Raw genomic sequence first — 21138 nt, 5'->3', positions numbered from 1 at the left:
TTATAAAAATGGTACTAACAGCTGCCTTGCTAGGTGATCAGCGTTAAGAGGTTAGTGTTAGAACTGGTAGGCCTGGTGTAAGGGTAATGTGACTTGGTCATGCTAGTTTGCGGCATGATGCCCCAGTGATAAATAATAAACTGCCACATTGCAGACATTGTAGTTATATGACTGAAAAATTTTAAAGCTACGTTAAAAATCCAAAAATCACACACACACACGCACACAGAGGTTGATGAGCAATCTTGGGGAAAAATTTGCAAAATTTATTAAACAGAATTATCTTGTTACATTTTGTGATAAATTATTTTACATTTATACAGATTTCACATTAAATATTTGAAATTGTATTTGTTTAGCACTCTGAATATTTAACTTGCCAAATCAGAGATCCTTAAGAAAAATGTGTCTGTATAAAAAGTCCCAAGGTGTAAGAATCATCCAAGCAAATTATAATTAGATCACAAGAATAGCAGGCAACATGTAAGTTAATTAGGGAAAGACAAATGACCAAAAACCTCTGCTTCAGAAGTTTAAGGGAAAAATTAACTCTAAAGTAAATTGATTTAACTTTATATTGGAAAACTTTTAGGTATCTGTAGATATTATGGGAAATAATCCTAAAGAATACACTATATTTTTACAAAGTTCCTGGGGCACAGTATTCTGTTGATGAAGACTTGTATGATTAAAGGGAAATAACTCGCATAACCAGTATTTTGAAGGATTTGCAGTACTTATGAAAGAATGGGGACATGTCTAGAGATGGCTGAACATAAAATAGAATGCAACATTTATGGGTTTGACTGGCCAGGATTGGTTTATAATGAAAGTACAATTTTAGTGACATGATTCTAGTTTAAGCTAGTTGTAACTGAAAATGATAGTCAATATTTTATTGATGGAATTTCAGTCCTTTTACAGACTTCAGTTTAGAATACTCATTACTGAAATAAGCACCAGACTCTTTGGTGTGGAATTGAAAACACATGTAGATCCAGAAATGAAGTGGCTCATATGGTTTTCTTTAAACAGAAGCTATCATCAAGGATATGTCTGTACTTATAAATATAGGTTTGATCTTGAGCATTCAGAAATTTAAAGCTGTTGAATTTTTAATTTTATGGTAAGTTTGCTCTGGGAGTTGGCTTAGTGCCATTAGCACTAAATTTACATGTACGATTGGTGTGATAGAAAAAAGAAATACCTTTATGTCATTGCACACATTAATCTTCATCTTTTAAAATATATTTCACAGATATGTTAATAAAAAGGTTTATGAAGTAAAAATTGGTGAAATATTAGTTTTCTGGGGTTTGTAAACAAACATATGGAACTAACGAGATCACCTTGCATTTACAGAGGCCCTCACTGATCCAGATGGAGCTGCCAGGTGTCCTGTGTTCAGTCCTGATGACGCTTCCTTTGTCTTCCTGCAGAGTAACAGAAAAGGACCCCACAACCACTGCTCTTGTCTTTGCAAGGTTAGCAGAGATATCTTTTCCAATAAGTAGATTTCATTTGACATGAAGTATTAAAAAACAAAAACCCAAAGAAGACCATCAATTTTGGGGCTTTATATGTATATTGTTATATAGTGGTTCAGACTCAGCTAGTACATATACAGCAGTACATTGCTAATGAACCAAATTTCTCATTATTTCTATAAATATTTTAAAGTAAAATTTCTGTTTCAGCCTTTAATTGTTTTATATCAGTGTTTTATTTTTTTTAATGTTGTTGTTTGTTGTTCTAAAATATTCTATTATACTTGTTGCATAGCAGTGACCACAATGGAGGACATGAAGCCATACATCATGCATATTCTAGTGCAACTTGTCTTTGGTATTTTATGAAAAGTAATTTTAAACCTTGCCATTTGTTGGGAATGTATAATGGAGGTTAAGTTCACAAGACCCTCTACTGCTTGTACCAATAAGCATGTGACTAATAAAAGTGATCAGTATTTGTAAAATTTGCATGAAAATTATCCAATTACTTCAAGTATTTTGACTATTTAAACAAAGCTTTTGCATCTCCATTATAATGAATGATGGTAGATAATGAGTGAACACTAAAGTTAAATGAGAGCAAGTGCTGCATTAAAAAGTTCCATGGTGCAGCTTATTTCAGGTAAACAGATATATATATATATATATATATATATATATATATATATATAATGACTCAGTGATTTTAAAATGAGTAATAGAACAAGTTTTGTAAAATTCAACAGATAATTTATGTCACTAGAATACAATGAAAATTTAAAATGAACATACAGTATTGTGAATTAAATCCCAATTAGTCCTAAAAGTTCTATCACAAGTCTATCACAAGTCTAAATGTAAGAAGTTGAAATTGAATTCCAGCAATATTCCAAATAAATTCCAATGTTGATGCTGTGTAGTCTCAAGTGTGTTAATGTGCCAGTTGCCTGGTTTGTGATGATGTGCTAACTGCTAATGATATAATTAAAAAAAGGCCTTGATTGTATGCCCTATATTAAATTAATGTTTCGGTCCAAGAATATTATTGAGCACTTTGTAATTTCAGTGAATAATAATTTGAATAGGTAAAAAATCCACCCAATTGAAGAACTGCATTCAACAATAAGTCTGATTCTGTTTCAAGTTGTTAAGGGGGGCCCCGAGTGGCCGAGTGGCCTAAAGCGCTGTCTGTTATGGATCACTGCCATCTCACCTCTGTCTGCGTGGGTTTGAGTCTCGGATTCAGCCAATGTGGTTATGTGAGAAAGCTTGCCAGTAGCTTCTCGTGGGTCGGTGGTTCTCCCCGGGGTTTTCTCGGGTTCTTCCTCCACCATTAATACTGGCTGCCATGTATAGCCTATTGTGTGCTGAAAAATGGCGTTAAACCCTACTACAACAACAAAAACAACAAATCAAGTTGTTAAGGTAAGAATTTTTTAGATAAATAAGATTATATACTCCTACTTTACCTAGGTTGCAATAACAATTTTCTGAGAAAACTCTTGTCATTTAATGGAATTTTTCATTCTAGAAGGTTTTGAGGTCAGAAGCAAGACTGTATCTTTTAACTCTAATTTGTGTTAAAATGTTTCCATTAATAATGATCTGAATATTTAATCTACATTCATAGAGAGAAGTTTAGCTATGAATTTTATTGTTTACAAAATAAATGTTCCTGGTTATGTGCACAGTGTCCTTGATTTTAGACAAATGATTATAACATATAATCATTTAGAAAAGCTAACACATAATACATATTAAATACACACACACACACCCTCATTCCTGTTAGGTGGCCACCTATTTCCCAGATGTTTACCAGTTTAAACTTTCACTTGAAAGTGAACAGTGCTTTCATAGATTTCAAGCATTTTTTAATACCAATTTTTATATTTGTTGTATGTACTTGTATGATTTTTGATCTCACTATCATTACAAAGATGTCAGTCAAGTGCAAGAAGTGCAGACACTTTGAAATTGTGGATGACAACCACAAGATGTGCCTTGCCTGCACATAATTATTTTCCTCACACCTTTGTAGTGTGTGTGTGTGTGTGTGTGTGTATGTGTAATGTGGTTTAAAGACATTTGGTCCATCATCATGAAAAGATAAATGGAGGGCCTTGAAATAAAGGGCTTGCTCCAAATTTTTAAGCGTGAAATATTAATTATTAATCCAGATTTGAAATCATTGCCCAGTTTTGTGGGAGAAGTTGAAATGTCACCTCCACCCACAGTGAAGAAACCCAAAATAGTGCCTACGGCAACAGTCACTTAAGATTCAGTTGAAGCCATTTCAAAGTGATTCCACTAATGCTTTTTTGGAAGTGCTGATAAATATGCATATTTCAGGAAGCTCCGTCATCTTAAATGGCAACTAGTCAGTCATACACAAATAGGACTTTTTTAAACCCCAATTTGGCAGCACAGTGGGCAGAAGTCCCCATCCTGTCTGTGCATGGGACTTTGCAAGTTGGGCTTGCAGAATTCCATTTTAAATTTTCCAGCTGGACCTGCCAACAAATTAGATATCATTCACTGCATGGCAACCAGCTGGACATACCTTTTCCATGATACCAGTACTTTGCAATCGAGCATCACATTTGGGCTGTCCATTCCACCCAACTAACCACACCAGACCAGCATTCTCCAGCTGGACCATGCTCCATGCTGAACATCACTTGGCTGGGCCCTATTAACATATCCAACAGGTAGAACCTAGCATCATATGGAATGCTATACCCCTTGATGCAGAGCATACAAGAAGATTACAGTCCCCCCGTCAGCGATTGGGGCAACATTGACTTGACTGAAAATTTCAATCCAAATATGCAAAAGGACAGATTTCAGTTTTAAGTTGGCTGTCAAAGAGATGTACAGAATTACAAACATCCATACTTTTGAATTTTACCACAGTTGTCAAAGATTGCAGAAATTACCTGTCATTTCTTGCTTATAATTTATGATCCCTGTAATTCAAGGGCTATCTTTTCAGTGAATCAGTTGCCTGCAACATTCTGACTACACTGGTACAAATCACATACCGATATTTATGATTCAGGTGTACCTAGAGTAGACAAGGATATTAAACATGCCTGTTCTAGTCTGTGGACTGAAAGTGTTTAGTGCCTCATTTAAGTTATGCCAGGAATGATATGTTAAATTCTTACCTATTCAACTTGCCATCTCGTATGATATTTTGCCTTGCCAAGAAAACAGGCAGAGACCATGCCTGGGAATCAAAGTACCAAGGGTGATCCTAAGTGTTTCTGCTAAGGCAGATATTTTACAGGAGATAGAGCTTTTGCTAATAAAGCAGGAGGTGGTAGTAGTCTGAAAACTGGACTCCCAAGGTTTCTGTTCCAGAATTTTTCTGGTTACAAAAACCAATGGAAAATTGAGACTGGTGACAGACTTGAGCAGACTCATTGAGCTTATTACTGCACAGAGTTCAGGAAGGAAACGGCAATGTCCATCCATCTGTCTGTGCTGTGCAATGAATATGGAATCAGTCTTAACCTGAGCAGTGTGTAGTTCCATATACCTATTTGCACAGTGTCATGCAACTACCTTTGCTTCAGCTACCATGGGGTAGTATACCAATTCTGGTGCTTTTCCATTCAGCCTTAATGTCTGCACATGAGCCATCACCAAGATATTTAATTGCACCATATCCCTCTTAAGTACATCCTCCTCCACAGCAAAAGTCGCATACCTGGACAAAACATTTGGCAAGTTCAGTTTTGATTGTCAATATGCACAGCCTTCTCTACCTCATTCACAGCTAAAGTTTGATAGTCAGTGTGAAGTCAGATTTTGTCTCTGCTAAGCATTTTGTTCATCAAGGTATGGAGTTTCTAACTCATATTAGCCATGTTCATCTTCCTCTCGAATGCATTGACAGTATCATTCCTGTGTTGGAAAAGCCTCCACTAGGATATTAATTGTGGTGTGGGAGTTTATTCAACTTCTCAGTCTGCTCAACACAGTGGCAGACCTGTTATATTTTTGCCACCTATACATGTGCCCCCTTCTGGCACAGTGGCACATGATCTCAAGTCCTTTAGATCTTCACATTATGGTCTCAAAATAAAATCAGACACTTCTTAATTCAATGGTGAGACAGGTAGCAGCTTCTGGCAAGAATACCTTTAGAAGCCCCACAACCAGAAATCACAATCCATTCAGATATCATCTTGGCTGGTGGGACATACTTGCTGCCAGACTTTGTGATATAATAGGAGCTCATGGACATTGCACATACAGTGCGACCCCACCATAACGCGCCCCATTATAATGTGAATTCGGATATAACGCGGTTGTGGCGTGGCTTCCGAAATTTCACATATACTGTCACACATGAAAAAATATTTTTTTGTCCTAGTATGTGAAATAGTGTATAAACAATTTATTATCATTTTGGGGAAGAGTTCGCATATGAATTCGTTTATAATACAATCATGGCATGGGTCCTGAAATTTTAAATACATATGCATGCATTTTTCTTGTACGAGAATTAGTGTGTCAAATGTTTATTATAATTTTGAGGAAGAGTCAGTGTATGAATTTTAATATAATATGATCATGGGATAGCTTCTGAAATTTAACAATTTCACTGGGTTCTTGAACTGTTATGCCAAAATAAACATTATTGGAAATGTTACTTATTACTGATCCATGCTTAAAGCCAGTGAGTCGTCTTTGTGATTGTCTTCAATTAATTCTGTATACAATCGTTGCTCAAACAATAGCCAACATGTGTTTCTTCTTTAACTGCATACACAACCAAGCAGCAGACAATATGGTGGTTGATAAAAGATTCTCACAATTTAATAAGCATTAAAAAATGAAGGCCGCCAACATGTTTGCTGGACTTGGCAGTGTTATTAGATGTAATCAGTTGACTAGTAAATAATGTCCACTTCATTAGCTTGAATTGAAAGGGTATGAAACTGTACATGCATCCAGCTTAATTTTTTATATAAAAGTGACTCGTGACCATTGCAGGCCTACTGCACTTAGTTCTCTGGTTTTACATGGGTATGGTGTTTGTTTGTGAACTCGTTATTAATTTCCTATTTTTTATAAAAATATTTTACTGTTATGGAAAAGCAAGTTCTCTGCAGGTTGTGCAATGATTAGTATAGCAGTTTTCACGTTTCTTTTGATTTTCACAAAATCTGAAGTAAAAGTTATATGCACGCTGAAAGCATGTGTTGATTGTTAATTATTCTTGCTGTATTTGTTCAAATGAATAGGCATACAAACATTAATTATTGGAAATTTGCAATGGATAAATGTACACAGAAATGCATATGAGAAAATTTTAGCAGTATGAAATTTTTTCGGACACCGTTCACATACCCTGGAACATAATGAACCGTACACATGCTTCATCTTTCTTAACCTAATTTTGCTGTTAATTTTTCTCATTGAACTCAGATACATAATGATGTGACAAAATGATTGAATAGTTTAAATATGTATGCAATTTTGCAATGAAATTCCATGTATTATGGATTAATTGCAAGCTCGAAAATTACGATATCAGACAGCAAGTAAATGGTGTTGATACTCAGTTCATGCTGTATATTAGATGTTGAATTCAGACACAATGATCTGGGGAAAAAATATTGAATATTATAAATCTGTGTGCAATTTTTCAATGGAATTGCATGCATTATGGCTGAATTAAATGCCACAGTGGCACGATAGTAAACAGTGTTGATACCCTCTTCATCATATACATTAGACTTGAATACTCGTATATGAGCCAACGAGTTGTTCTCTGAAAAAATAAAATACTGTAAAACCCCACATTAACGTGACCCCGATATTAATGTGATCCAATTTTTTGGACCTCAATCATCACGTTTTAGCGGGGTTCCACTGTACATATCGATGGAAGGACATACATTGAAAATGTTTCAAATACAGAATGTTTGCAAATAAGTGCAAATGTTGTAGGTTGTTGTTGTTGTAGGGTTTAATGACATTTTTGACTATGTTGGCTATACATGGCAGCCAGTATAAATGATGGAGGAAGAATCCGGAAAACCCCGGAAAGAGCCACCAACCCATGAGAAGTTACTGACAAGCTTTCTTACATATCCACATTGGCCAAACCCAAAACTCAAACCCACACAGACAGAGATGAGATGGCAGTGAGCACTTTAGACCACTCTGCCACTCAGGGCCCCTGTAATAGATTGCAATTTGTAGTTAAGAAAGATGAGAAAATTTTGCCACAGTGGTGTTAAATAAAGCAATATCATCAAGCATTTGAATGACAAAGACTGTAATTTTGGTAATGCATTTCCAGGATGATGGTGTTTAAAAATAAATTCCTCCTTGATTCAACTGTTGCTGCCATATATGTCTCAATTTTGAAAACTACTCTTCAATTTCAGAAAACATTTTTGGTCTCTTGTGACTCGGGATGATAGAAGAGGAATTAGCAGCTATTAAAAAACATGGTTCTGTGAATTAAACGTTACATAACTTCCAGTAGAGAGGTTACCTTGCATATTATAGATGAATGACTTTGGTATTGGTATAGGTGAGAAAGCTCCCGGGTTCTTCCTCCACCATTAACACTGACTGCCATATATAGCCTATCGTGTGCTGAAAAATGGCGTTAAACCAACAAAAAAAAGAGTAAAAAAAGAGGTATTGGTATAGTGATGCATACAAATTATTGTAAATCATAGTTGCTTTTTTTCTGTCTCAGTATGACTGGCAGAAGAAAGAAGCAACAATGGTGTGTGATATTGTTGGAACACCTAAAGGTATGCAGAACCTAGCATTTTCTTTCTCTTATTCAACTACCATTTTTATTGGATTCTTTTGAGGTTTTACAATATAATGTTTGTATTATAAAAGTTTACTGTACCCACAGCTATTATAACTGCTTCAGCATACTGCTAAAGGAAAGCAGCTTAATCTGGGCTGCTATTTTCAGCTGAATATTTTGAGTAAAAATATGGTCCATTATGAATTGCTTAACAAACTAGCATGTAAAAATACAACCTTAACCGCTCCGGTGGCCTAGTGGTTAGAGCGTCCGCCTCGGATGTGAGAGGTCGTGGGTTCGATCCCCAGCCGAGTCATACCAAAGACTTAAAAAAGTGGTACTGACAGCTTCCTCGCTTAGTGCTCAGCATTAAGAGGTTAGTGTTAGGACTGGTTGGCCTGGTGTCAGGATAATGTGACTGGGTGGGACATCATGCGACATGTCTGTGGCATGATGCTCCAGTGCTAGACATCACTATAAACTGCCACACTGCAGACATCATAGCGATATGACTGAAAAATTGTTAAAGCTATGTTAAAAATCCAGATGACATCACATCACAAAATACAACCTTAGAAACAAAAGCAAATGTTTGTCATTGTAATGTCAAATATGTTAATCAGATAATATACTGCAGTGTGAACTTTTATTTTATTTTCAATTTAAAATAATTTATTTATGTCTGTTTTTCAAAATGATGAATATTGAATATTTCATTAGAATTAAGCAGGACTAAAGTAGAATATTTTTATTGGAGGTTTTTCTTCTTCAAAGATCATAATTTTGTGAATAATAGCAGTCCATATTTGTCTAAATGATTCCCATAAATTGAAAGTGATTTTTAACTTTGATGTATTTTTGCATATGAATTTATTGTTATAGATAATGGGTTTCCTGGTGTGTATGAAGTGACTATTCCAAGAGATTGCTGGTCAACAGATAACAAGCGGATAGTCATTGGCTCATTGTGGAGGAGTCAAGCTGTAAATAGATCTTTTTCTTAAACAATTACAGTTATTTCTTAAAGTTACACAAAAGAATCATGTGTTCATTTTTTGTCTGTTTTTATATATGTCTTTGTGTCAACGCCATGAACATCAGTTAGACCCTGTAAGAGACAGTAGAAGAAACAGAATTTACAAGCATAGACAAGCTAATTTGGATGCATTTACAAAGATAATGCCATGAAATTCTTGGTTTCATTAGGTTTGCAGGCTTTGGGATGTAGAATTGGCCCAACAGGAAGGTTTCATGGGGATTGCATGCTTGGGAATGTAGAATAGGCCCATTGTGAAGGTTTCATTAGGTGTGCAGGCTTGGGGCTGTAGAATAAGCCCAGTGTGAAGGTTTCATTAGGTGTGCAGGCTTGGGGCTGTAGAATAGGCCCACTGTGAATGTTTCATTAGGTGTGCAGGCTTGGGGCTGTAGAATAGGCCCATTGTGAAGGTTTCATTAGGTGTGCAGGCTTGGGGCTGTAGAATAAGCCCAGTGTGAAGGTTTCATTAGGTGTGCAGGTTTTTGGCTTTAGAATAGGCCCAGTGTGAAGGTTTCATTCATTGTGCAGGCTTGGGGCTGTAGAATAGGCCCACTGTGAAGGTTTCATTAGGTGTGCAGGCTTGGGGCTTTAGAATAGGCCCAGTGTGAAGGTTTCATTAGGTGTGCAGGTTTTGGGCTTTAGAATAGGCCCAGTGTGAAGGTTTCATTCATTGTGCAGGCTTGGGGCTGTAGAATAGGTCCACTGTGAAGGTTTCACTAGGTGTGCAGGCTTGGGGCTGTAGAATAGGCTCATTGTGAAGGTTTCGTTAGGTGTGCAGGCTTGGGGCTTTAGAATAGGCCCAGTGTGAAGGTTTCATTAGGTGTGCAGGTTTTGGGCTTTAGAATAGGCCCAGTGTGAAGGTTTCATTCATTGTGTAGGCTTGGGGCTGTAGAATAGGCCCACTGTGAAGGTTTCATTAGGTGTGCAGGCTTGGGGCTGTAGAATAGGCCCATTGTGAAGGTTTCATTAGGTGTGCAGGTTTGGGGCTGTAGAATAGGCCCATTGTGAAAGTTTCATTACGTGTGCAGGTTTGGGGCTTAAGAATAGGCCCAGTGTGAAGGTTTCGTTAGTTGTGCAGGTTTGGGTCTTAAGAATAGGCCCAGTGTGAAGGTTTCATTAGTTGTGCAGGATTGGGGCTTAAGAATAGGCCTAGTGTGAAGGTTTCATTAGGTGTGCAGGTTTGGGGCTTAAGAATAGGCCTAGTGTGAAGGTTTCATTAGTTGTACAGGTTTGGGGCTTAAGAATAGGCCCACTGTGAATGTTTCATTAAGTGTGCAGGCTTGGGGCTTAACAGTAAGCCCAGTGTGTACTCCTGCATGTCATTAAAGGCAACTAATGGGATGAATCCTGTGATGATGCTCTGCTGATGGACTTTTTTTTAAAGAGTATAGTTTATATTAAAATCTACCTTTGTAATTTCAAGAATTCTACCCTTTTTCATCTCTATCATTTTTTAAATACCTTTTGGGGGATATCTGAACTTGGCACTATATAGTTAACATTGTGCTGATGTGTTCTTAAAATCTGTATGCCTTACATGTTCATGACACACATATATTTTGGCCATATGACATCAAATGAGAACAGCAGAAACTGTACATTGTAATTAATTTTAATTGATAGGAAAACCTAGATTACAATGTTGTAATTGAAAATTGGTACTGAAATTCATTGAAAACTTGCATCATTTTCAAAACACAAATTTTGTTGAACTCATTTTTACATGTATTTTTGGCATTCCAATTTTCATGATTTGTGGTTGCTACTGCCACAAATTTCAGTGACAAAATAATAATGATCCTGTTAGATACCAAGCCATGCCAGTACAGGTCAGATGTCGTGGTGTGTCCTTGGAAAGAGGCACTTTGCTCCCACTTCTTGAGAATGATGTAGTCCATAATATGTTTGTTAAAAGTGCTGTCAAATACCAACTAACCAACAATTCGAGGCTTATCCACTAATTTAAGTAACAATAAAAATGTCACTTTTTACAAGAACACAAAAATTAATGTCCATAAAGCAAATAAGTGAATGGTTTTTTCATAATTGGCATTGATTCTTAAGAAGTCTAAAGAGACTAACAATTTTTTCCACTGCCAGCCTGAATTCTCACTCACACCAATGCATTATGGCTGCCAGAATAATCTCAGACTGATTTTTTCCAAAATGAAACTGAAATGTTTGATTTTTACTTGTTGTTTAAAACCAGTTTGTATGTAATGAAGCCAGTTTTAGGTTCTATGCAAAATGGTATTGTGATATGTTAGTTGATTTCAAATATTGAGTTCCACTTACAGTCAAAGATATGTACCTATTTAGAGGCTTATCAAGCAAGTACACTGCAAAGTAAAACTCATTGGCTTCAAACTCAACATATAAAATATTGTTCAGATATCAAAGGTCAAGAACACGTTTTTATGCCCCACCTCTAATACAAAATATACTTGCATCCAAGTTTCATCCAGCTGCAAATGACAGACCCAGATCTGCTATCACTGAATGCACAGGCAAACCTTAATAGATGCAGTTTATTGACACTAATTAGTAAAACACAAAAATACAGACCCTTATCTGGCTGTTCATTATGCAAATGAAGGTCAGGTTCTCAAGACTTTTATGCAATCATATGCAGTTTTTTTCTTGTCCATCTGGTTAAATTTTGTGTTTAGGTCAGTTTTCAGGCACTGTTGTGGGGCATTTTAGTTCCACGAACATATTTTTTGTTTCATTAATTAAAAGAAAATAATTAAGTTCTGATGGCTACTTAAGAATAGTGATCATAACCCACTACTTTGATATCACTACTTTGATATTTGTTGGCATTTCATATAAATGCTAAATTAATTTTGATTGTGACATCAGAGGCTTGCCTATTTACAGGAGACCTCTATCTTTATTTGTGATTGAAGTCATCCTCATTCAGGTTGTTCAAATCCGATAATGAAAATAAAGCTTATAAATAATTATCAGAAATGAATTTTTTAAAGTTTTTTTATCTGGTTCTTATAATTTTGTTTTGTAAAATGATGCATTCAGGAATTCAATACTGATTCTTTGATGTATAAACCTGTCTTAAAGAATGCCTGAAGTCAGCCGTTGTAAACATTTATTTATTCAACGTCCTTTAAATTACTTTGTTGCAGAATTAAGCCTCCTGTCTTTAGAGGCAATTTTTCTCACTACCCAGAGAAAACTGGTTTAGATAAGTTTGACTATTTTCAAAGGAAAATGTTTCATCTGGAGAAAATGACTTAGAAAACGTATCTAGGATTGATTGCATTGGATATATTTTTTTATTGACATGTTCATCTAATTTTTTATTATAGGTTATTCTAGTCATTAATACAGAGACAAAGGCTGTAATAAGATTGCCTAGTGGTAAGTTGTTACGTTTACACATCCTTTTGCGAAAAAAACTTTCTTATTACTTGTTACCCAGAAGATCATTCAAGTTAAAATTCAGAACATTTTCATACTTGTTGGAATGAAAATCAGATTAGTCAGAGAAAGTTAAGGAATGACTTTAGAAAGCCCTGATGAACGTTAGGAAGCATGCTGTTGTCATTGCTGTTGTTTTTTGTCTCGCCTGCGAATGATACACTCTAGGTACCATATATACAGGCTTATAAATCGTATCCATCTGCAGACTGTAGACTCTTATTTCCTGTTGCATAATATGTGTGTAGATATGGGTCCATTTTAGTTTTTTAGGAGTAGAACAATCAACATAAACCATGATGTGCCAGAACTTTATGCAATGGCAGATATGGATTTATGTTAGAATCAAACTGGAAGCCAGTATATATGGTATCAGCATTTATATTTTGTATTAAGCATATATGCTTTTGTAAAATTAATGTTTACTGTGTAGCTCGATGTGATGGCATTATAACATGCTTGATATAATGTCAATTTTTATTCACTTGTATCATTAATCATTGCCCCAAGAACTCTGGGAGAGATTGGACTTAACATAATGTGACTGTAACATCTGTCTCTTATTAAATAATGAAAAGAAAAAAATGCTTATTCAATTTTAAATCATTATGGATTTACAGCATTCCATAAAATTGGCCATACAGGCTTTCTGTTGTGGAAAATTGATGTGAATTTCATTAATTGTTGCATGTTTCACCAACATACACTTTTCTTTGTGTAATGAAATGTCTGTATCATTGACCTGTGCAAATTTGATGAATATTTAAATACTCATGCAACTACAGTAGTCCCCCTCTTATAAGACCACCCCTATTGCAGCAGGGAAGTGGCCTTATAATGAGGGTGGCTTTTCTAGAGGAGATGACAGAAGCAAATAGTAAATACATATGAAGAAAGTCACAAGTACATTTAATTCTAAAACATTTAATTTTTTCATTTAAAATTTAGATGCATGTTGTGAAATAAATGTAAAACAAACTGTTTCATCATTTTCAAAAAAATGTTATGAATAACCATTGATATAGTTTTAAAACTGTCTTTATAATTATGCTACAGATCACATCATCTGTCACTTTGTTGGTAACAGCCTAAAAAACAAACCAGTCTCGTCACAATAAAAAAAATATCCTTGCTGTCATATCCCCTGCATATATCATTTAGTCTTTTGTTCCAATCTTTGTCACCTTCGTTATTATAATCAGCTGATTCTCCACTAAGGACAGAACACTTAATATTGTGTTGGACTTGAAATCTGTGCAACCATCCGTTACTTGCGGTAAAGTCATCATATCCCATTTCAACAGACAAAATTGTTGCTTTTTCTTGGATCATTTGACTGGTGTGTGGAATTTTCTTAGCATGTGCAGTGCAAAACCATTGTCATTGAAATCAGTATACAAACATCTCCTGGCAGAAGCAATTTTCCTTTCTCTGTCCATTCCACCTTCCTACTTCTGCAGAATTGTTTCCTTATCTTTCATGATATTGTTTATCTGAGTCTTTCCAACATTACAGTTTTCTGCAAGGATCCTCATCCCCCCCCCCACCATTTTGGTCATTTGAATTACTTTCACTTTCTCTTCTGTAATGAGAATTTTTCTTTTCCATGATGACATGTTGATCTTTTTGCAGTAAGTTATTCAAGTTGCCAACTACAAGACTGATAAAACAGTTTTTATGCATTCAAACAAATTGCCATGTGTTTTTAAAGAAAGTGATCTTGTCACGTGATTCATTGGTTGTAGTCTTGTTTTTATACATTTCTTTACACTAAGTGAGAGAAGCCAAAACGGCTTCGTTATGTACCATAAACATCACGCAGATTTGACCTTGTGGCCATTAGGATTTGTGATCTTGACAATTATTATCAGTAGTAATAGCCACTAATTATCAAAGTGAACAAGCTCATCATCTTACTAAGGGAAGCCATAAAGGCTATCAAACCATTTTCCTGCTGACTTGTGTATTGTATATCGATACTGCCACTTCTCAGCTGTTACTACTGTTCAATAATTTTAATCTTAACAATTATCAGAGTGACTAAACCAGACATCTTATGATAACACAGCAGTAAGGCTAATCAGATTACATGTATTTACCCTTTTGTATGAATTAAAATTTGAGTCTTTCTCGGCTTTATGGAATAAATGTGGCTTCTCATGAGGTGTAAATGATATATTAACCTTAGTGGTACATGTACTTTAGTCAACACTTCTTTCAGTAATGAAAGCCTGACATCGGGAAACAGAAATCAGATTACACACGTTATGAATAAAATACTGGTTCTGGATACATATTAAAATAAAGTGCAGCCACTTGTGAGGGGTAAATTTTATATTATTGTTTTTGTCCTTTCATGAGGGATACATTTAAGCAGAAACTGGTCGGTTCCAACAGATTATGGCCATAAGGAGTGGGTGGCTGCTTGTCAGGGGGACTACTGTATTATTTTTATGGACAGTTAGTGAACTTTTTCCATACTTTTTTATGTAGTGGCCCATACTTGGGAGAAAAAATGCACACCAACTTAAACCATTTAAAGTGATACTTGATCACAAATTTCCAAATGCTAAATACTCTAATATTTCATAAGAAATAGGGGGCCCAGAGTGGCCAAATGGTCTAAAGTGTTTTCCGTTATGGATCACTGCCATCTCACCTCTGTCTGCGTGGGTTCAAGTCTAGGATTCGACCAATGTGGGTATGTGAGAAAGCTTGCCAGTAGCTTGTCATGGGTCAGTGGTTCTTCCCGGGGTTTTCCCGGGTTCTTCCTCCACCATTAATACTGGCCACCATGCATAGCCTATCATGTGCTGAAAAATGGTGTTAAACCCCACAACAACAACAACATCATAAGAGATAATCATTAAAATTGATTGATTGTCATAATGTTCTTCATTGGTCATATCCTAATATGCTTTGAATTTCCATCTTTTGTATGATGGCAGCATTAGGAACTAGATCATTACAGTTTTGTGTTAAATCTTTTGAAAGTCACATATCTCCTACTTTAATGTTATGTTACTCTATGTCTGAAGGTTGGACTCTGATATGCTAGAATTTACATTGAATATTTATTTTATAACCAGGCTATTTTTACCTTCAACTTGTACTTTTTTTTCATTATTTAGATTTAATAGTGTTTACGTGTGTCTGTGTTTTTGCACCCTCATGCATGCACATAAGTGTGCATGTGTGTGTAATATTTTCAATCAAAGCAGCAGGGAGCATGTTGTTTTGTTGATGTCAGTCCACATGTACATCACCAAAAGATGGAATTTAGTAGGCATGTTTATATGAGTATGTAAATCATCAGGTTACTGTATATTGTAATTCCATTTAAGCAATTTGTAATCTTATTTTTTTTGGCTTTTTTCTTTTCTTTTCTTCATTGCTTTAAAATCTTTCTAACACAATTACTCAAATTAAGCCTGACAGGGCAAATGTAATTTAGTTTGTATGTTTATATGCATATATAGTTGAACTTATTTAATTTTTATGTCATTTAGATGATTTTTGAAAGTTATTGTTTTTTGTTGTCTCACCTGAGCAGACATAAGCATCACTTTCATGGCAGCAGTGGAATCAGTTTTAAGATTCTTTGTTAGAGGTTTGTGCGAACATTCTTGTAGATCAGTAACAGTGAGGATACATCACTGCATGAGTCACATAATATCTGTGATACATTACCTGTCAGTATTATATAGCTTAGTTATTTGGAGATGGAATTATTTCAGAACTTATAATAAGAATTCATCCTCCCATGGATGAACCCCTTTAAAGAAATCTGGAAAGAATTCAAAACATAACACTGACCTATAACTGCTCAAGTCACTCTTGCATCATACACCATAGTCCTTGTACTTTTTTTGGACGCTATATACATTGCACTCTATGCAACTTCACTCTGCAGAATGTTTATCTTCAACTTGTTTCTGAACATGCATTGTGCATTTCAAAATGGGTTTCCATAATTCTCTGAGTCTATGCCATCAGTCCATTACAGTTCTGTTTGTTGATTTAAAATCTTGTATGAGTTTTTTGCAGGCAATTGTTGTTTTAAGTTCAGCAGAGCCTGTTAAATGTCCCTCTCCCTATGAGATGTGTGGGTGATACATAGCTTCATTCATAATTATATTTTATACAGGCTGTTGGAAAGGTTTCATATTTCTTTCATTGTCAAACATTTCTTTGTTAGGTAATGAACATTTATTTATGCATCATTCGTTATGATTTACTTTAAGTCTGGTCTTGCATAAGGGAGATACACCAGCATTTTATTTTGTGTGTTTAGAAATTGTCAGATAGTTTGGGTTTATGTATCATATTGGGCTGGTTTTATTATTTCTAGTACTTACTTTAGTATGCTGTGTCAGTAATACCTTCCTGACAGGGGTTACCACGGGTGTCAAAAATTATCACATTAGAGGGAGTCAACTCATACTGTCTTAGAGTGCTGTATACATGCAGGTAATTAGTTTTGTCTGTTTTCACTTTCAGGTTATATATTTTAATTCTAGATTGGCCTGTTTCCAGGTTGCACACCAATCATTTATCGTCTTTATAACCCATCAATGGCATAACAAGGTTCAATGATGTAATTTTAGATGGTGTGGTTACAGGTCTCACACCACTAATCATCTTTTACCTGCAGAGGTAGATGAAATATTTTTCATCAATACATTATGTAACCTTTAAAGTACTCACATTTCATATTCATTGTTTTATTATTATTCTTATTTTCAGACTTTGTTTTGCAAGAACTATGTCTAAACAAAGTGTGGAAAAATGGGGGCATAAAAAGGCCCACTCACACTACATGCCTTTCTTGCATGGATTGTAGAAAGATAGGTGTCCACTGTGCTGTCTCTGGTCCACCGAGGGACCTTTCCTAGAGCCATTATACATATAAGGGGTGGAAGAAATGGCCTTCCTTCTATCATCTCAATACTTAGGTTCCCTCTGTGTTCCCCAGAAATAAGAAAGAAAATATCTAGCCCCTTATTACATAGATTCTCCATATGCAATCAGTCTCTTTGGAGATATTTAAGGCCTTAGAACCACCAGCTTCATAGCTCAGTGGCTTTAGACAGTTACATACCTTTCCCTCATGAGGGAGGAGCAGCACTAGAGTATGTAGCCCTGAGGCAACTGGCAGGTTGTGCCTCCCTGGAAAAGCTAGTCATGTTCAGTTGTTTCTTTGGAGGGATCCCCTTCAACTTAGTGTTGCCTGATCAGTTATTGACTGCTGACCAGTCAACAGGCACCAGGCAACTTTTACCAGTCACTGGTCAGTCTACCATTAAACTCATTTGGGGATTTAGAGCTGGCATCCAATGTCCAGTGATAAAGGAGATTAAATCAGCACCCCCCCTCTTCATAGTGGTATTTGGGGTTCATCCTTTTCAAGGAAGTGACTTACCCTTCACTTTCATACTGCCATTGACATCATGGTCCTATCATCAAGAAATAGTTGGATGTTGCCAGCAAAGCCTGACACATCACCCCTTTACAAGGTGGAGCCTGAGAGGAAGGCCCTCTTCACCCATACACCCCAAGAAAGTCAAAAGGCATCCTTATCCTCCAGTTGAGGATTAGGGATGGTCCCTTTGTTCTGTGGGATGAGTCTCGGTTTGAGGCTTCCATTAGCTCTAGGTCTACGTTGTATGAAAGAGAGATGTCACCCTCACAGTGATATGTGGTCACAAAGTCCTGCTACCAAGCATCCTGTCAGTCTTGGTAGAGATTTAGTATCACTTCAAAATAGCAGCAATGATTCAGAAACAAAGTAGTTTGGGAAGAGGCACTGATAGTGAAGCCTCTTGCCAAGGTCATGTGTGGGATAAGGTGTATCCCATACAATAGCGTGCCTTGTTAAAGAAAAAATGTAACAACACAGAGATTCTGCTTGTTGGAAGAGCCTTTGGAGGCACATTGCTGGTCCTGAAAGCTTTCTGGAGAGAAAACATGATCCACAGACATAGGATAAATTAAAGGAGGCATAATTTCATTGTTTATAGAAGTAGGAAGATTACAAAGGTAGATTGTAAATGTGTACATAGTGTGATTTTATTTCTCTTTTTTTAAAAATGTGTAGATTGTGGATTACTAGTTATTTCAGTTTCTACAATTGAACTGGATATTTTGAATTGTTGGTGCACTGTAGATGTGCTGGAATAAAGAAATAAGGCTGCATTAAATTGATGGTGATATATTTTCTTTTCTTTTAGAGGGTAATCTCATTTTAAATATATATATATATATATATATATATATATATATATGAACTAATTTTAATTATTTGGCATTAACCTGTTGCTTTTGTCAAATTCCCTCCTCCCCACCCTGGTCGTATGTCCCGTGAGCAGACTGGTACTGGATAAAGATGAGGACTGTGGTGCATGCACCACTGACTAGAGCAGCTGACTGGGTATGTGTTATGTTCTGGATTCTTTCCAGAATTCTGTTTGGAGTTTCAGCCATGGAAGGATGCATTCATATTAAATGAAAGAGGGTAATTTTGTCTTAGAATAAATAAGCAATGTAATATTGACAGGTAAGTATGACATCATTAAAATTAGTTTTATATCCTGAATGAACAGAGTTTTGTACAACTTAGAAAAGATCTTAAATATGAGGCAGTGTCTTGGAAACCTTTTTGAAATTTGAGAAAGGTTTATCCATGAAAAGTCCTTGAATTTGTTGAAAAACTCCTGAGTTTTGGAAATTTTTATCACAAGCAGTACAGAGATTTCAAACTAAAAAAGATACATTGCTTTTTAAATTAGAAGTTTTATTACTTGTTTTTGAACAATAATGAATAAATAAAATGGGATAAAATTGGGGGGAACGAATGACACATGACATGGGTAATTACTAACTGGAGTAGCATCTCATTACTGTAGTTGCATGTTGTTCTTTTTTTCTACTTTTGTACCTATTTATGTTGGGATAAACAAAATGAAGTTTAATTTCTAAAATAAAAATTACTCCTTTAAAACATTTGGAAGTCATTGAAAACTCTGTAAAAGTCCTTGAAAAACTACTCACTGGGGCTGTACAAACCTTGTGAAAACTCTGTAAAAGTCCTTGAAAAACTACTCACTGGGGCTGTACAAACCTAGTGAAACCTCTGTAAAAGTCCTTGAAAAACTACTCACTGGGGCTGTACAAATCTTGTGAAACCTCTGTAAAAGTCCTTGAAAAACTACTCACTGGGGCTGTACAAACCTTGTGAAACCTCTGTAAAAGTCCTTGAAAAACTACTCACTGGGGCTATACAAACCTTGTGAAAACTCTTTGGACTTCTTTATTGAAAACCCTGTAAAAGTCCTTGAAAAACTGCTCACTGGGGCTGTATAAACTTGTGAAAACTGTAAAAGTCCTTGAAAAACTACTCACTGGGGCTGTACAAACCTTGTGAAAACTCTTTGGACTTCTTCATTGAAAACTCTGTAAATGTCCTTGAAAAACTACTCACTGGGGCTGTACAAACCTTGTGAAAACTCTTTGGACTTCGTCATTGAAAACTCTCTAAAAGTCCTTGAAAAACTACTCACTGGGGTTGTACAAACCTTGCAAAAACTCTTGGGACTTCTTCATTGAAAGCATTGTTAGCAAGAGTATGCTGACACTTCAAGGTGAAAGCAAGTCAGATTTGTTAAGCATGTTTATGTGCATAAATGTAGATGACCTAATTGAATTTTCAAGATATTTCAGTGCTTGCATTGTTTTATTTATTTCTAACATTTTTTTACTTAGACTATCACACTTTGTTCTGGTTACAGTTTTGTGTCATTCCAGTGATTTTTTTTCAAATGTTTTGTTGTTGTTGACTTACTGACTTGGCCATTTTTTGACTGCAGAAGGGACATGTGTGCCTTACAAGCACAAATACAGTTTATCTAGGTGTGTCATTAACTGATAGTTTACTACAGTATTAAAAAGGAATGCAATTTTCTTTCTTTGTCAGACTGTGGAGGGGATATCAGTGTATATGATGTATGGAATGATGTGATAGTAGCCGTATGTTCAGCACCAAACCAGCCACACTATCTGGTAAGTACACTCAATAGAACATTTCAGCTTTTATAATAGAAGACTAGTTATTCATCAAAGCTTAGTAATTATTATAACATTAGTTTAGGGCTCAACGAAACATCTGATACTTGCTTTACTAATTAAATTGATGACTGGATACAGGGATAACATCAACACAAGAACTGGAATGCTGTGTAAATGGCACCCTTTTATATAACATTGTTATACTCTTAATTTATTTGTCTTTTTGGGTATAAATTTTTGTGATTTTGCAAAACATTGGATTATTATGGTACATGTACCTAAATTCATGGATTGAATAAGGGGTCGTTATGTTTCCA

At 35.7% G+C, this 21138-nt stretch overlaps 1 protein-coding gene across 3 annotated transcripts in view; it reads left to right on the top strand.

Annotated features, from left to right (window-relative positions):
- LOC149787884 (acylamino-acid-releasing enzyme-like) overlaps positions 1-21138 on the top strand; it is an 81422-nt gene that overhangs the window by 22405 nt on the left and 37879 nt on the right. For all 3 annotated transcript variants that reach the window (XM_089974121.1, XM_089974120.1, XM_089974122.1), the window contains exons 9-13: positions 1363-1484; positions 8221-8278; positions 9166-9266; positions 12646-12697; positions 20730-20815. In XM_089974121.1, the coding sequence (XP_089830247.1) occupies positions 1363-1484; positions 8221-8278; positions 9166-9266; positions 12646-12697; positions 20730-20815 (419 nt within the window). The remainder of the gene's footprint in view (positions 1-1362; positions 1485-8220; positions 8279-9165; positions 9267-12645; positions 12698-20729; positions 20816-21138) is intronic.

Source organism: Sinohyriopsis cumingii, chromosome 11 (genome assembly GCF_028554795.1).
Source record: "Sinohyriopsis cumingii isolate HCF-2022 chromosome 11, ASM2855479v2, whole genome shotgun sequence".
Classification (NCBI taxonomy): domain Eukaryota; kingdom Metazoa; phylum Mollusca; class Bivalvia; order Unionida; family Unionidae; genus Sinohyriopsis; species Sinohyriopsis cumingii.
This window is presented reverse-complemented; position numbering and strand designations above follow the sequence as displayed.